This window comes from Lepidochelys kempii, chromosome 3, assembly GCF_965140265.1.
Source record: "Lepidochelys kempii isolate rLepKem1 chromosome 3, rLepKem1.hap2, whole genome shotgun sequence".
NCBI lineage: Eukaryota > Metazoa > Chordata > Testudines > Cheloniidae > Lepidochelys > Lepidochelys kempii.
The window spans coordinates 84,040,188-84,057,656 of record NC_133258.1 but is presented as its reverse complement, the minus strand read 5'-3'; the positions used below and the strand labels follow the sequence as shown (position 1 = coordinate 84,057,656).

Here is a 17,469-nt window from a genome sequence, read left to right as displayed (position 1 = left end):
TGAAAATCAGGCCATTACTTCATAATTGACAAACAACCTTTGGAAACTGGAATGTTGAAGGGAACATTTACAGTAAGGTGTCAGATATCACCAGCACAATAATCTTATTAGACATAGCATGAGCTCTTGGCAACATCACCTATCATTTTAATGGAATTTGTTTCTGTACAACAGGGAGAAGTTGCTACATTTTCAGCTGTCCAGAGGTTCCTACTGATAAGTATTTCATGACTCGGCCTGAAGTAAAATATGTTGCCTTCCTCATATATTGGAAACTGGGAAAAGCTAGGAACGAATCTGTGTTTTTTATTCTTCTAACATTTGTTCTTTCCGTCTTAGAAGAGACATGTGAAAGTGAAGGCTGTGAACAGTATTAATGAATGTACAAAGTCAACAAATGTTATATTAAAATGTGTCCCTCTTTTGTGTTAAGTGTATTTGTCTCATTACCCACAGGTTTATGTTCTCCTGAACCATTTTATCCTATTAATGAGCAAGAGAGATTGATAAAGTTAGTGACTCAGAGGACCCAGCCTTAGGGATGAGGGAATAGCTTAATCCCCATGAACATTCAGTCCATGGCCTCTCTGCTGGGACTAAAGAAAAGGGGGCCATGTAGTATCATTTGTGATATGGACACCTGTCCTTCAAAAACTTGACAGAGATCAACAAATGACATCAGAAAGCAGTAAAATGGCAGGAATTTGGATTTAATTTTAGGTGTGTCATGCCATTCTGAGATTTCAGTATTTATTCTTGAAAGTGAGTTTGTAACAACATTCCCAGATTCTACAAAAGCAATTTCTGAATATATTCTGGAATTAAGAGAGCGGAAATAATTGATCATAATATAAACAAGATTAGTTATACTTCTGCCTTCAGAAACTGAGGATGGTCTTCCACATGCAACCACAGTGGTACTAAAGATAATCATAATATACATAAAAAGAAAAGGAGTACTTGTGGCACCTTAGAGACTAACCAATTTATTTGAGCATAAGCTTTCGTGAGCTACAGCTCACTTCATCGGACGCATACTGTGGAAAGTGTAGAAGATCTTTTTATATACATACAAAGCATGAAAAAGTACCTCCTCCCACCCCACTCTCCTGCTGGTAATAGCTTAACTAAAGTGACCACTCTCCTTACAATGTGTATGATAATCAAGGTGGGCCATTTCCAGCACAAATCCAGGGTTTAACAAGAACGTCTTGGGGGGGGGGGTAGGAAAAAACAAGGGGAAATAGGTTACCTTGCATAATGACTTAGCCACTCCCAATCTCTATTCAAGCCTAAGTTAATTGTATCAAATTTGCAAATGAATTCCAATTCAACAGTTTCTCGCTGGAGTCTGGATTTGACTTTTTTTGTTGTAATATCACAACTTTCATGTCTGTAATCGCGTGATGCGAGAGATTGAAGTGTTCTCCGACTGGTTTATAAATGTTATAATTCTTGACATCTGATTTGTGTCCATTTATTCTTTTATGTAGAGACTGTCCAGTTTGACCAATGTACATGGCAGAGGGGCATTGCTGGCACATGATGGCATATATCACATTGGTGGATGTGCAGGTGAACGAGCCTCTGATAGTGTGGCTGATGTTATTAGGCCCTGTGGTTGTCCAGCTTTCACCCTGACCACACCACATGATCCATCGTCTACAGTCAAGCTCTGCGATACAACCGCATTTGCTCCAACCCCTCAGACAGAGACAAACACCTGTAAGAATGCTTGATAGAATGCATCTCTAGGCAGCCTGGAGGACCCTCTCCACTGCCCTTTTCTGGGGCATGGTGTGGCAGGGCCATGAGGCCTCCAGCAGGGGGCCTCAGGGCCTAGTCCACCCTGTCACATTAAGGCAGACTAGAAATATGAATTAGTTTTAAAATATGCTCAGAGCACAGGCATCAGTAAAGAAATTCAAGCAGGAAGTCTGGCTTATTCATGTAGTTCGGGACATACAGCTCAGTATCTGAATGCATGAAAAAAGCAGTCTTTTAAAGTTGTCATAAAGCAAGCTTAGTAGTTAAAATTATGTATGGTTACTTTAACAATGACATAAGCTTTAGATCAAGTTTAAATTGTGTTCAATTAAAAACAGAATTTATCATTAAAAAAATCTGCCTCTCATCTAAATACCAAACTGTATTATTGAGTCAGACTGTTACAACGATAGCTTCCTGTTTAATATTTTTAAAATGCAATACAAATATCAAATACTATCTTTTTCTCTGTCAGAAGTAGTGTTTAGAATATCTTTCATATTTGTTTAACAGATGTTTTTTCCACTATGTTAAGCTCATCTTCATTCTCTAGAGAATGAAAGTTTGAAATTGACAAATATTTTTAGTATTAATAGTCATCCCTGCAAACTGTGTTTTTGTAATGTCCCTGAGACTGTCAAAGAGGAGGCAAAATAACTAATATCTCTGTGAATAGTTAATCCAGGCTGTATTCTCATTCTTTGCATGAACATCATTAGCATGAACTTTAAAGCAAGAAAATAATTTGAGACATATTTAGCAGGTATACTTTTCCATTCTATCCAGGGAAATAACATATTAACTGAATTGAAGTAAAAGGGGAAAAATGATTTTTATTTGGATTAATATACAGTAAAAGCTGTTATCCAGCATGTTGCGGGAATGGGGGTAGGGGGTGCCAGTAAGTCAAAAATTCTGGTTAACGAAGAGGGAGGGAGTTGGGTGTGGGCTCTCGGAGGGAGTTTGGGTGCAGGAGGGGGCTCAGGACACCAGGATGGGGCATGGGAGGGTTTTCATGGTGCAGGATCCAGGCAGCGCTCACCTCGTGCAGCTCCCCACAAGCAGTGACATCTCGTCGCTGCTCCTAAGCAGAGGTACTGCATGCTGCCTTTGCCCGCAAGCACTGCCCCTGTAACTCCCATTGGCCGCAGTTCTGGCCAATGGGAGCTGCAGAACCAGGGCTGGGGCCCCCCGTGGCTGTTCCTCCACCTAGGAGCAGCAGGGACATGTCACCACTTCTAGGGAGTCACACGAAGCCAGGTAAGGGAGCCTGCCAGCCCCGCACCAACCAGACTTTTAATGGCCCCGTCAGTGATGCTGCCTGGTGATACCAGGGTCCCTTTTTGACCAGGCATTCCGGTCAAAAAACAGACATCTGGCAACCCTACTGAAGATCAGAAATGCTAGTTCCAGTTGGTAAAGTGCCGGATAACACAGCTTTTACTGAACTTGGCATTAGCTTAAGTTGAAATGTCAGGTTCTAATAAATCAATAAATTAGTGGTGGTATGTGCTGTGAGGTTTGAATACTGTAATAAAGTGATATAACTATAACACCTTTACATTTTCCTAGTGCCTTTCATGCAGACAGAGGCCAAAGCTCTTTACAGACTATAGTTTAGAATGAAATTTTAAAATATTAATTTCCTCCAGTAATGGTATTGCAAGCTTTTGGATAAAATCAATTGTTATACAAAGTGAATTGACTTGACACCAACATATGAAAGGTCACACTCCACAACGTACTAAATCCTTTGAAAGAACAGGTTCAGTTTGGGAGTTCCTTTCTCTGAAAAAAATATGGATACTTTTATGTTTCTATGGAGAGAAACCCAATTAAAAGAAAAGAATACAGTAAATATGAGCAGCCAGACTCTTTGGTCCAAGTCAACTACTATAGCACAAAGGGAATGGGAAAGACCCAACATGTCCTCAGATAAGCAGTGTCCAGGAGGTATAGAGCCAGTACAGCCAGGTCCAATGCCAGCCTCTCTATACCACCTGGAGTATGGGGCAAATCATAGTGGGAGGGGGCCAGAGAAGCCCTTAAAAACACTGGAGCTGGGGCCAATGTAGATTGGTCCAAGAATGGAATCATAACCATGTCTCTGATGGCTATGCCCCCTCATCCTCAGATTGAGAACAGCTCTTGATACAGGAAAGAATCTGAACCCATCTATCCAGGTTGCACAATTTGGTATGTTACCTCAATGCATTCTCCAAACACATGCGGAGTGATTTAATGTCTTTTGGAAGAAGGATGACACTTTTCTCAGGTGAAATGACTTTACAACTTTATCTGTCCATAAAGATAAATACTACAAGATGGTTAATAGTTAAGTGAAAAAAACACCACCTTAATCTACAGAGAGGGACAGCTAGTAAAACACACTCCCACTCCTCTCCACACTCCACCTATTTCTCCTGCAAAAATATGATTATATGTATATAATAATGATTTCTTACATGGCAAAGTTCTGGCACATCTGAGGATTTGGACCTAATCTAAGGTACTAAAGTAACAGGTGTTTTAGAAATGCTTACAGATTTAGCTGCTTAGCAGCATCCTCCACCCAGCTACACTTACTATGTGTACATCAAGTATACCTCCTTGTTCAGCTGAACAGACTCCTTATGCTGGTCAGGCAGCAGCATTCTTGACAGAGTTAGAGGGAAGTTTGTTCTTGTCTTAGCCACTACTCAGCTGGAAGTTTCTTTTAACATACGCTGTAGCTAGCGTGCAAGTAGCAATCTGAACTTATCCCAATAGTCCGCAGTAGATAGGTTGTATGCAGATAGATTATTATTTGACAATAGAGGTCCACTGACCTCTTTAGATGGAGATACCATGGTGATGAGTATGACTTACATACTCAGACTTGCACAGACAGTTAGTATTTGCTTGTCTTTTATATCTATTCTAAATCAAGAGAGAAACGAGTATAAACACAGTAAAAGATGTAAGAGGACACAACAGCAGTACAAAATTACCATGCCACAAAACATGTAATGGGACATTAACAAGGGGATTTCCAAGGAAAAAAACAAACCCTGCAACCCTCTTCCTGCAAAACAGTTCTATACTGGATAGTTAAAGTTTGAGTGTGCTCTTTTCTTTTCCGAAACTTCTAAAATTATTATTAAAATACCTACATGTTGCAAAGATTGCTGCTGCTGAACAAGGAAGTGGAACAGTTTGTTTAGCTCTACTGCCTAATTTGTGGATAAATGGCAGAAACTATATGTGGGAAAATTCAAATAGAATTTAACAGCAATTAAATAAAGATGTATTGTATCTGTTACCAGCTGGCTTCTTCCAAGTGCCCCCTTGTGGCCTATGGGCACGCTATAGGCAGCTTATCTTAGTTTTCTCTCATGGACTGTTGAAAAACTTCACTTCAGGCTTTTTCAAGGTAAAAAATAAGTCTTCTTGGGGATTAGGTTTGTTAATATAAAATAAACTGAAATTAAACCTCAAAAAACCCCAAGGTCCACTCATAAGTCCACACAACCCAAGTTCTCTCTTCCTCCTTCCAGTCCTTCGCAGCCTCCCTCCTGCTTGGTCAGGGTCTCTCTCAGGCCGCCCTGCCTGGGACAACTCTCCTAGTCTCAGGGTCTTCCCTACAGGAGCCTTTTCATATTCTCTGCAGACTCTGTCACAATTTTCTGAGCTTCCCCCTTAACAGGAGCCACCTGCCGCTTTCTATAGGAAATCACCTGATCCTATCCAGGTGTGCCTCATTCTATAATCAGGGTTGGCTAGTCCCAGCCTCCCCCCCCAGAGGCAAACCACTCTGTTACAATACCTTATTAAACAAAATATTTGTCTATTTAACAAAATTAATGCATTACAAAACAGCAAATTTCCTGTGCAGAAAGACGTAAATTGCAGCTGTAATTATCTATTTTCACTGTATGAACAGACATTACTCATTAAAAATGGAAATGTGATCTTAATTAAAATCTGAATACATGTGTACAGAATAGAGAGGCATAACCTTAGATGGTATATGTATTCTTTGAAATCTATTTACTCTTGCACTTTGCAACACAAAACAGGAGAATGGAAATCCTGGCACCACTGAAGTCAACAACAAAGCTTGCATTGTCTACAGCGAGGCCAGGATTTCATCCTAGTTGTTTTCACAGTGGGTATTTGATTGCTTGTAAAATATTGTTTATGTTGGACAAAAGAGTGCAAAGCACTCTTAGATGTATTTTCTAGAGATAATTCAAACTGACAGTTGCAGTCTAAGTGTTATCTTATCAGAGTTGAAATTTCATTCTTGTCTCTGCTAAACACAAACTCATGCTCTCAAGAATACATGAAGGGCCCAACTGGTAAAATAATTGTTGTTGGAATTTTCAAGAGTTTGTAAACGGCTGTTTGGGGGCTCTGTATGGGGCTACTTGTGTTGACTATGGCACACATCTACTGAGTGTCAAGGTGGGAGCCAGTTAACAGTAGACAATCAAAACAAATTGTATCTGGTAGCAATAGTGAGTTATGGGAAATCCTAATCACTCCCACCCTTATAAACTCCTTTGCTAAAGCACCAGATACAATGGTTTTGCCTACATATATTCCTGACACCTGCTATTCCCTGAGCTAATGGGACCTCAATTTCATATAATTTGCATGATGTAGACAATGAGAGAACACTGTTGTACCCCAGTCCTATCCCCTCCCATAACCCATTGGTTGCATAGGCTCAAGAGGCAGGAGGTAGTGTGCAACAGTGTACATCCCATTTATGGTTAGCTAGCATAGACATACACAATTACTTTAATAAATCAATTTTACTGACTTACAAGAGCAGTTCCTTACTCTGTAAACATTAGAATATGCTTTGCAGTATGCAGCCACATATCTGGAGCTCCAGTCTGCTGGCAGCAGCTAGTTATTGTGGTTGTGGCCACGCTTGCCTGGGATGAGAAGAAGTGTCAGTATTCAGTTTCTCAAAGTTATTAATTTGCTGACCTTTTACCAGTCCAGAGATGGAAAAATTCTTGGTATATCCAGTTGACCAAGAGATCTCTCAGTACATCAGACAGAGCCCATCTTGACTGAAGCTGCTATTTTATGGTCTGAAACTGGTCTCTCTAAGTAGAGTGCACATTCATTTCTCAACGTTGTTTACTAAGTCACAATAATTATAATGTCACTATCCTTCAAAGAAATCTGACAGAAATCCACACTGATTAGGTCATTACAACACCTTTGTCTGGTCTCTACAGCTTCCACTATTGCTATCTGCAATAGAACTACATTGGAGGTGGATTATGGCTACGAAGTTTGTTAGTTTAGATTTAACTTTTGAGTTTCATACATGGGCCAAACTGACACCTTTTCCATCTTTGCTACAAACACATATAAACATTTTGCTAAACAAACAATTTCAACAAATGACAGAACTTTTGACTGAAAACAGCTTTTCTCTGTCAAAAGCTAAATGTGGTAGTTAAGTTCTTTTCTTGAAACTACTGTACTACTGTATGTAACAATTAATGCTAAGTTTAAATACTTGATGTTTACTTTCTTATCTCAAATTACTATATATTTAATTGCAGCTGCATTTAGTTTTTCTGATTTTAGACATACTGATATTTTACCAAAGAGAATACATCTTCAGTCACATTTTTATTTTTGCAAAGCACACAATATCTCAAAAATGAAATCATTCAGAAAGATACAGGTTGATAAATAATTGCCATTGTTTTACCACCACAGAATAGCCGAATTTCAACTTCTGTTCTCAACTGATTTGTACCATCGTTCCAGCAATGCTAAACAGTTGAATCCAGTCTGTTTTCACATATATCGGTTTCTAATGTATTCTCTGTACATGAGGATGTCTTCTTTTACCAGTGGCTGCATGATGCCTCTGCCAGCTTGGATGTGAGCATGGAAGATATCAATTGATTTCTTATCTACTTTAGGAGGCTGGACTTCATAAATGTTGTCTTGGGAAAAAGAGGAGATGTGTATTCTGTAAAAGTCAAAACCGAAGAGTCCTTTAGCATTAGGTCTAAAATCAGCAACATTACACATCCATCAATTGCAGTTTAGCACCTCAATTAATTTTGTTTACAATACATATTAAGTGAACAAACTCTGAAAGAGAATGCACTGTAAATCATTTTCATACTGTATCTAAAACTCCAGTAACTAAAACAACCAACCTTAGTAATTATGAGAACTATTACTCACAGATAATATAGTGTATGCTCATTTTCAGCAGCAACATTTAAATATTAATACTGTAATATTAAAACAAAATCCTACTGTTGATCAGTAAAGAGAAGCAAGTTAAACTGTATGCTGTCAAAAGGTGAGATTTTGGGTTTGGATGAAGTAACGGATTAAACAGTGGTTAATATGTTGCCATCAAAAGGTACAGTACAAGCACAACCTACGCATTAACTGTTTTGTGTGAACAGAACTTGATTTACTAGAAGCCACAATTTAAGATCAACTTTAAGGAAAAACTGTCTGATGGAACTATAGGGCATGTCGACACTTCAAGCTGAATTCCTAGCTCAAAGAGACATACCCAGGCTAGCTGTAATTAAGCTAGGAGGCGTGCTGAAAATAGAATGTAGCACTTGCACAGCGGTGCAAGTGGCAGGACAGGCTTGCCACCCTGAGTATGTGGCTGTGGTCTCTGATAAGCATGTATTCAGGACAGCTAGCCTCTCCTGCAGCTCTCATTGCCATGGGTAAACTCTATTTTTAGCTCACGAGTGCGTTTAGAGCTAGTGCAGGTATGTCTCCCCTCAAGCTGGGAATCACACCCCTGAAGTGTATACATACCTTATGAGTTGTCTAGAACATTTGAAAAAATCCTCCTGTAACTGCTAATCAGGAATAAGAAAATATTTCCCAGTGATCAGAAATCTGGCACACAAGTTTCAAGGGGATTGTGCCAATTCTCTAAATCATCAGCTTCATATGTTCTGGCTCACGCCTTCTGGATGCCTGTTAAAAACTGATGGCTGAAATATCATCTTTATAAAGAACTTTAAAAATAAACTCAGGACCATTATTCATTGGAACACATTCTAAATAGGCTTCTGTCAGTTTAGCGGCTGCAGATAAGTTTATATTATTATTAATATATTTATTGTTTATATTGTGGTAGCACCGAGAGGCTGAAAAATAGAGGTTTATAGTTTATTAAAGCATAGCAACATCTTGCTGTCAAAGTTAATTGTTCAGTATGCGTTTTCTTTTAGCAGGTAGCAAATCTGGTACCAGTTTAACAGAGCAACAAAATTTCAATTTTATTACTAGGTGAAAGCCTGTGCTGTCATATGGGTGTAATTCATAAGAAGTGTAAAAAAGCCAAAAATTCTGACAACTAAAAAACTGGACGGTAACAGATCACAAGTCCCAGTGATTACTGAACCTAGTTATATTCTAAACAAAGAGTTCTCAACCATGCCAGTACTGTTTTTCCATTGCTTCACACTGATTCAGCAGAAATTCTAGGTTTCAGAGTGACACACAAACAGAGTGACAATCCTGGAATCTTATACAGACGCAGTAGTGAAGCATGAGCTTGAAAAGGACCAAGCTGTGGTTCTCTGATTCACAGATCAGCTCTATACTTTCTCTACATTGTTTAGAGTAGCACATAAACTGCTTTAAATTATGGCAGTTGGCAGTAGCCCCCAATGGATTGTGACACTGCTGTGCACAGCAGGGCAGCTGGTCTCAATCTGTGAGCCAGTAATAGGGTCAGACCCTTGGCCTTGCTGCCACTGTGGTTGCCTGTGCCTCCATGAGTGCAGGGATCCAACCACTGTCTAGTCAGTGAATCAATACAATACACATGGCTCAAAAATGTATAATTCTACATTCGGCTGCTCATGAAAGAATATGTTGCATTAAAAATAATTCTATTCAGACCAGAGTTCTCAGACTTCTTAAATTAATCTGAAAACCTATTTTGTTCAGTTACCTTAAAACATTAAGGGAACTGTTAACCTTTTACAAGTCCTTAAACAAAGATAGGTATTTTGGGGACCTGATTTTATTTTCTTGAAAAAAAATCAGCTCTAATTTCAGACAGATTCACTTATCTCCAAAATAATTTTTTCTGATTTAGCTTCAAGGTTTTACAGAACTAGCTCATTTTCAAAAGCACTTATTTACTATTCAAATACAGTCTAATGATATGATAGCTCTTAATAGCATTAACAAATTCTGTTTTTTCAACCCTTGTTGCAGACATACAATGCAGAAGACAAAACCCACAACTATTAAAAAATTCAGTGCAATTAATACTCTATATTGAATGTGCCAGTTATTTAAGCACAAAGCTTTTCTGCACCCTTCTATGGGTGATCTTAAGTGTAATCATAGTTCTATTGTCAGTATAAGCATGGCCTAATTTTTGAGACAGTTCCCAAAACATGATATCTATTAAAACTATCTGACACTTTCTCTCTTATTTTAGAACCTTTATTTTATTGTTGGAGGATGACAAATTCTGAACACTCCATAGTGGTGCGAAATTTCTCAAAGGGGCTATGAAGATGGTGCAGTGTGTTTGCATAAACCAATTCAAATCCTTCAAATGCAACAAAAAATATAAATGAAAATGTTTTGGTTTTCAATATGAAAAGTAACATTTTGTATTTTACCTTTGAATTTATGTATTTTCACATTTTGAAATAGTGTGATTTTTACATAACTGAATCCAGTTAATTTAATATTTTGAATACTATATTAATACATGAGCAAAATACTGAACCAATTAATGTTCGTATGACAGTCAACATAAGGAGATTTAGACTAATCTATAGTTCAAAAGCCATGGAAACATAAGGATCAATTTTTTTTTTTATTATAGCTTGATTTCAAATGATTAGTGTGCAAAGTCATTTGATCCCAGACTGGAAGAGGCAAATTTTGGGAACAAATCCCATGACAAAAGCCACCAAATACCAGAGACTTGTTCAAAACTACTTAGTCTCTCCTCTGTAATAACAATCATTTGTTTCTGAAAGGATGAAGAGCAGACAAAACTACCTCTCAGCTGATGTCCCTGCTGAAAGCCTATTAAAATTCAAATTTCACTTTCTCTCTCAACTTCCATAAGGTTGGTCTTCAAGATTGTGTCACAGGAATTAAAATTCATTTTTGGCAACGATTCAGACAAAAAGTCAAAAGACACCACAATATTTCTTCCCTGTTCCAACAGAATGCAACAAACCAGGTGTTGGAAATACTAACAAAAAAGATTTTGCTTGTGGTATTTTGTGAGTGTGTCAAAGTTAAGGAGTTATTACATTAAGGCCCTGATGCTACAAACATTTTTGCACGTGCACAAATTTAAGCACGAGTAGTCCTACTGACTACAAATATAATTCAGTGGGACTGTTTAGTAAAAATTAAGCCTTTGATTTAAAACAACAGACTTAGAGTTAAGGTAACAAGAGGTCTCATTCAAGCTCAAATTTCAAATAGTATATTAACAAGCTGTTTAAGGAAAAGGATGTAAAGAAGCAATCTTATGTTCCTGTCATAAAATATACGACAGCACTTAGCAATATGAAATAGCAAAATAAAAATTAGCTACTACAACTGCACAGATTGAAAAGAATAATGTAGAGGAGACATAGGACCAAATTCTGCTTTCACTTACATCCCTACACCCCTAGTGAAGTCAACAGGATTGAACTGGTAGACCAGACGGCAGAATTGGACCTAATGTCTCATTCTAAATAATGGAGCTGAAAAGTTCTGAGCATTTTTTTTTTTTGAATGGGAGATTCTCTTCTGAGGGGGATGGAGGCACCCATCTGTCCCCTTGACATGGCATCCCAGAAGGTATGCTGCCTTCCAGGGGCCCATATCTGAGATGTTACGGCAGGATTGTCAAGGATCATCTGGCCCTCTGACTATTACCCCATACTACACATCCATGTGGGCACTAATGATACTGCAAGGTATGACCTTCAGCAGATCAGAAGTGACTACAGGGCTCTGGGAGTAAGGGTGAGGGAGTTGGGAGCACAGGTGGTGTTCTCTTCAGTCCTTCCAGTTAAGGGTAGGGGCCTCGGCAGAGACAGATGCATCCTGAAGGTGAATGCCTGGCTGCAAGGATGGTGTCGCCAGGAGGGCTTCGGCTTCCTTGACCACAGGATGCTGTTCCAGGAAGGACTGCTAAGCAGAGATGGGGTCCACCTATCGAGAAAGGGAAAGAGCATATTTGGCTACCGACTGGCTAACCTAGTGAGGAGGATTTAAAACTAGGTTCGACGGGGGCAGGTGACCAAAGCCCACAGGTAAGGCAAAAACATGGAGACCTGGGAGAAGGTTGGAATCTGGGTGGGAGCATGGGCTGTTATAGAAGAAATAAGGGAGAGACAAGACAGAACTGGGGAGGGGGATGGGGGGAAATCAAATCTTAGATGTCTGTATACTAATGTGAGAAGTATGGGGAATAAGCAGGAAGAACTCGAAATGCTAGTAAATAAACACAACTATGACATAGCTGACATCACAGACACTTGGTGGGATAATACACATGACTGGAATATTGGTATAGAAGGGTACAGCTTGCTCAGGAAGGACAGGCAGGGAAAAAATGGAGGAGGTGTTGCCTTATATATTAAAAATATATACACTTGGACTGAGGTCGAGAGAGAAATAGAGACAGACTTGTTGAAAGTCTCTAGATAAGGATAAAAGAGGTAAAAAAACAAGGGCGATGTCATGGTAGGGGTCTACTACAGACTACCAAACCAGGAAGAAGAGGTGGACAAGGCTTTTTTTAAACAACTAACAATCATCCAAAGCACAGGACTTCGTGGTGATGGGACACTTCAACTATCCAGACATCTGTTGGGAAAATAACACAACAGGGCACAGATTATCCAGCAAGTTCTTGGAATGTATTGGAGACAATTTTTTATTTCAGAAGGTGGAGAAAGTTACTGGGGGGAGGCTGTTCTAGATATTTTGACAAATAGGGAGGAACTGTTGAGAATTTGAAAGTGGAAGGCAACTTGGGTGAAACTGATCATGAAATGGTAGAGTTTATGATTCTAAGGAATGGTAGGATGGAGAACAGCACAATAAAGACAATGGATTTCAAGACGACTTTGGCAAACTCAGAGTTGGTAGGTAAAATCCCATGGGAAGCAAGTCTAAGGGGAAAAACAATTGAAGACAGTTGGCAGTTTTTCAAAGAGACATTATTAAGGGCACAAAAGCAAACTATCCCACTGCATAGGAAAGATAAGAAATATGGCAAGAGACCACCGTGGCTTATCCAGGAGATCTTCAATGATCTAAAACTCAAAAAAGAGTCCTACAAAAAGTGGAAACTTGGTCAAATTACAAATGATGAATATAAATATACAAACAGCACAAGTATGTAGGGACAAAATTAGACTGTGGAGTTTAAGGAGCCCTGGAGAAGAGGAAAACAGGGCACTGCAGAGATACCCCTGGCCATGGGAGTTCGGGTACTGGCCATGGTATTACATGCGCATAAGGAAAAGCTTTAACAGGCTTCCTGATACTTCTATAAGTGTACACCATTTTTAGTACAGAGATCTCACCTGATGGCAAAAATATACATCGATATTGTGCTACGTCTCTACTGCGGCTGAAAGCAAATATACTGTACTGGATGGTAGATACTACAAGTTAACTGTTGCAATCACAGTTTCCTGGTAAATGACCACAAATTTGATTTCATCCCAAACCATACTCGCCCAGCAGTTATTAGTAAAAGTCATGATACATCTCAGCATAAGATGCCTTAGAGGATATTGAGTTCCACATTTATAGGCCATATAGGTTGCACATGTGTAACAGAATTCTAGGTAGACTGCACTGCTTTGATATGGAGTCATTTATAAAGCCAGACCTTTAATTTCATTATTTGTACCAAATAATTTTGCAATAAATGGATCATCAATAAAAAGGAAACCACATAAAAAGCTAGTCTTGAGGAGTCGTAGTGCTTCAGACTATATGGTTCTGAGAGGCTACATTCCCACACAACCATAAATCTTTGTTCAAGTGGGTGAACTAGGTTGTGAGAGGCTGCTCCCATCAAGGTTTCTGCTTGAGTGAGGAGAAGTCAAACCATCACAAGTCAACTCTGAGGTCTTCAGAAATAAAGGACATGAGAAAAAGAAAACCATGAAATTCTTATTTTCTACATTCAGTGATTTGAAATGGGGAAGAGAGAAATAGGGGCATGAGAGCACATCCCGATCCAGATTGATGTTTCTATGGGAAACGGAGTCATCAACTACAGATCCTAGTCTTCTCCATAGCTAAGCCTAGTAATAAGGTCATTACACACATACAAGTTGATATTCTTCAGCAACAATCCAATTTGCCCCTTTAAATCACACCAGATATTAATAGCGGTATGGGACAGCCACAATTAGGTAAGTTTTAAATAAAATTTTCAAGGAAAGCAGCTACTTGGATTAATGATACACGTTCACACACATTGTAAATTTCAGTTGGTTTTACTATGACTCTCCCCTCATTGATCATTCAATTCTTTTCAGTCATCTTTGTTTAGTATGTCCTCACATTAGGGTACATTTAAAATTTCCTACACTATACACAGTTTTTATCCACTGTATGCTTTTATTATTGGATATTGCTATTTCTTTGTTTAGTGCTTTGTTGGTATCTTAGCAACAGTGCACTGCATTCAAATACAGGGAAGGGTCTATCTTTCTTTATTGCCTAAAACAACTACCGTATGTGTGCTGTTTTAATATAAAATTATAATTGCTTATGCTTTATTGTTTAATTACTGAAGACCCATCTCTTCTAACCACCTTTTAGTTAGGAACGCTAAATTGCAAAGTTATTCTGATAATTCCAGTAAACTTGGCACTGTTTCTGTTGGGATTTATCTTTCATATATTGTGATTGTTATTCAAATTTCCAGGGAAAATGAAGAAAAGAATGAAGAGATCACAATGTTAAAATCTTCCCACTATCAGTTTTTAAATGGGAGAAATCTTTACAGGAGTTATAAAGTCTCATACCAAAAATATCAGGGATATGTAAATTCAGAGAAACTGTCTCTTATGGGAAGAGCTCACACCAGTAAATCTTAAATTGCCTAATCTTAAGAGTGTCTAGGTAACCAGAAATCCAGCCCTAAATTTTATATTGTAATTCAGTTGTATTTACTGTAATTACTTCAGCTAAGGTAGCAATCAAACCCTAACATCTACTGCAGGAGTTGTATGGCTATAGTAGGAGTTACAACTTTGAAAGAAGATAAAAGGAACTAAAAGGAAAGCAATATAAATCATTATGATTTGCTGGAAACCATGGCTAGTTATTCTTGAAAACACAACTACCATATCACTGTAGTTAGTATTTACTTGCTGTTCATGTTGACTACTGAATTAATTTGAATACATTTGAATTAATAAGTTATGAACTGCCAGATTCTAAATCTGGAATGTTAAAGAGTCTTATTAAGAGTTATGTTTCCTTGTTAATTAATATAAATTGTATTTTAACAGTTTTCCAAAAACAAGAAGATTATATTCATGAACTTATCTTATATTCTACTTCTATTCAGTGCAAATTTGTTATTTCATATATGTGAGAACCACCAACCTAATTTAAGTATTGAAAACTTTGTCCCAATAAACTCAAGATGACAGAAGCTGGAATCATAGAACATTATTTCACAGCAGTACAGTGTTCTAAAATGTGTGCCTAAAACTGCACATAACTCATTTATGTAATGCAGAATGTTGCAATTTTAGTGATTAGGAGTGAAGTCTTATGAAATAAATCTTATAATTAATAAAAGATTTTGGTGCAAGTCTGATATGTTTTAAACTCAGTGGCACTTCAGGGACATTTTCAGATACAGTAGAAAGTGAGTTTTGAAGCAGTGATAAGAAATAGTTGACAACAATTATGTCCTGTGAATGACAGAAATTTAAGATCCCAGGCTCAGCAGGAATATTTCAACACTTGCAAGAGGCATGGGAAAACAGGCAAAATAATGTCTCATACCAGCCTTTTTTTGAAATATTTTACATCTTACACCAACTTCCAGAAGTGATCTGATACAGAAGGATCCATCTCTGCTACACTGTTTTAGCTTACTTTACAGCAAACAGCATGAATATATTAATGTATATAATTCTGTGAAAATTCAGCCATAAAATGATTTTAATACCATTTTTCTGAAAATAGTTGTTTTCACATTTACCAGTGTGATGTCTTTCTAGACTCTTACCAAAGTCGAAGGTACACATTTTCAGAAATGGGTATCTAAGGCATTTAAATTCATATTTGGGTGCCCAAATAAACAGCTTAATTTTCACACCATCCACAACTCCTACTGACTTATTGACTTCAGGCAATCTAGTTTGAAAATCTGAACCTATACGACCATAAAGGGAAAGGGGAAATACTGTAACTACACTAAATTAATTCACCCAATGTTACTAGCTTAAACCAGAAGGAGTCAGGTACACTAATATGTTTGCTTTCTTATACATACCTACTCTAAGTAAAATAATAATTAACTAAAAAAGCAAACTGAACAAATTTGATGCCTCATTTATTAATTGATTTGTTTCTAAAGAACTGACATTTCTCAAACTCTAATGAGTCAGCAGCCATTTCTCTTAGACATGATGCAGTTTAGATAGCAAAATGTGTTTCATTTTGAGCACTGAGCAATCTAAATCTCATTTTTTCACCTAGCTACATCAATATGCTAAAAATATACTTAAAAAACTACATGTTTGTACATGCCAATGTTGATTAATAATCCCATGTTATAATCCAAATGTTTGTACTGTATTTGTTTTAGCCAATCATTTAATTGAAACCCTTTGCTCATTTTACTAACACACTATATGAAGAACTACTCTACTGAATACGCCAAGTATTTTGCAAAAACTCTTAACTGAGAGCATGTTATTCACCACTTCACTGATGGATATGTCCCATCACAGCAACTGAAATTGGCAGAATCGTAATCGTTGAAGACTGAGGGAAGAGTACTTTGGACATGGGAAGGTTACTGAGCAGTAATCCTGTTTGTTTCAATTGTCTTGTCTCCACAGCACTCAGCAACAGTCTTTGCACAGTGTTATGGCTTCATCAAGGAGGACACTTTCTCTGGGAAACCTACAATTAAATATGGTCTCAACATCCAAACCATTAGGCCAGATGTTCAAGGATTGAGAAGCTTGACTAGGCCTTGCGATAGAAGTAAAATCTGAAGGGCAGTTTTTAAGAAGGAGTAAGCGGTGATACATTATTGTTCAGACAACTAGAAGAAAGGGAGTCACAAGGAAGCCACCATGATTGCTTCCATACTGCCTGATTTTCCTCTAAACTCTGCAGATCAGCAAAACAGGGAAAAAACCAACAAGATCCCCCTCGTGCTCTGCTCCAATCCTAAGCAAATGCATCCAACCTTCAAGCTTTAGGATTAAAGGTCCTAGCAGAAGTCGGGAGACCAGTAACTAACTGCTGGAGACTTCTGCTGTTGGTTCACTTCTCAAGTCCTCCATGGAGTTCTCCTTGCCTAGAGATAGACCACTTTATGCAAAGTGAGGTTCAACCCAGGGTCAAGGGAATAGGGAGGACAGGAGCTGCATATTCCATTCTGCTAGATGATATATGCTACTACAAACTGGTTGTTGCATTACAGTAGCATGGGCTGGA

At 38.1% G+C, this 17,469-nt stretch overlaps 1 protein-coding gene across 9 annotated transcripts in view; it reads right to left on the bottom strand.

Moving 5' to 3' along the window:
* Positions 1–4,892: 4,892 nt before the first annotated feature.
* The window catches only part of FIG4 (FIG4 phosphoinositide 5-phosphatase), a 157,105-nt gene continuing 144,528 nt past the window's right edge, over positions 4,893–17,469 (bottom strand). For all 9 annotated transcript variants that reach the window (XM_073336996.1, XM_073336993.1, XM_073336999.1 and 6 more), the window contains one exon: positions 4,893–7,756. In XM_073336996.1, coding sequence (XP_073193097.1) covers positions 7,579–7,756 — 178 coding nt within the window. In that variant the 3' untranslated portion in view covers positions 4,893–7,578. The remainder of the gene's footprint in view (positions 7,757–17,469) is intronic.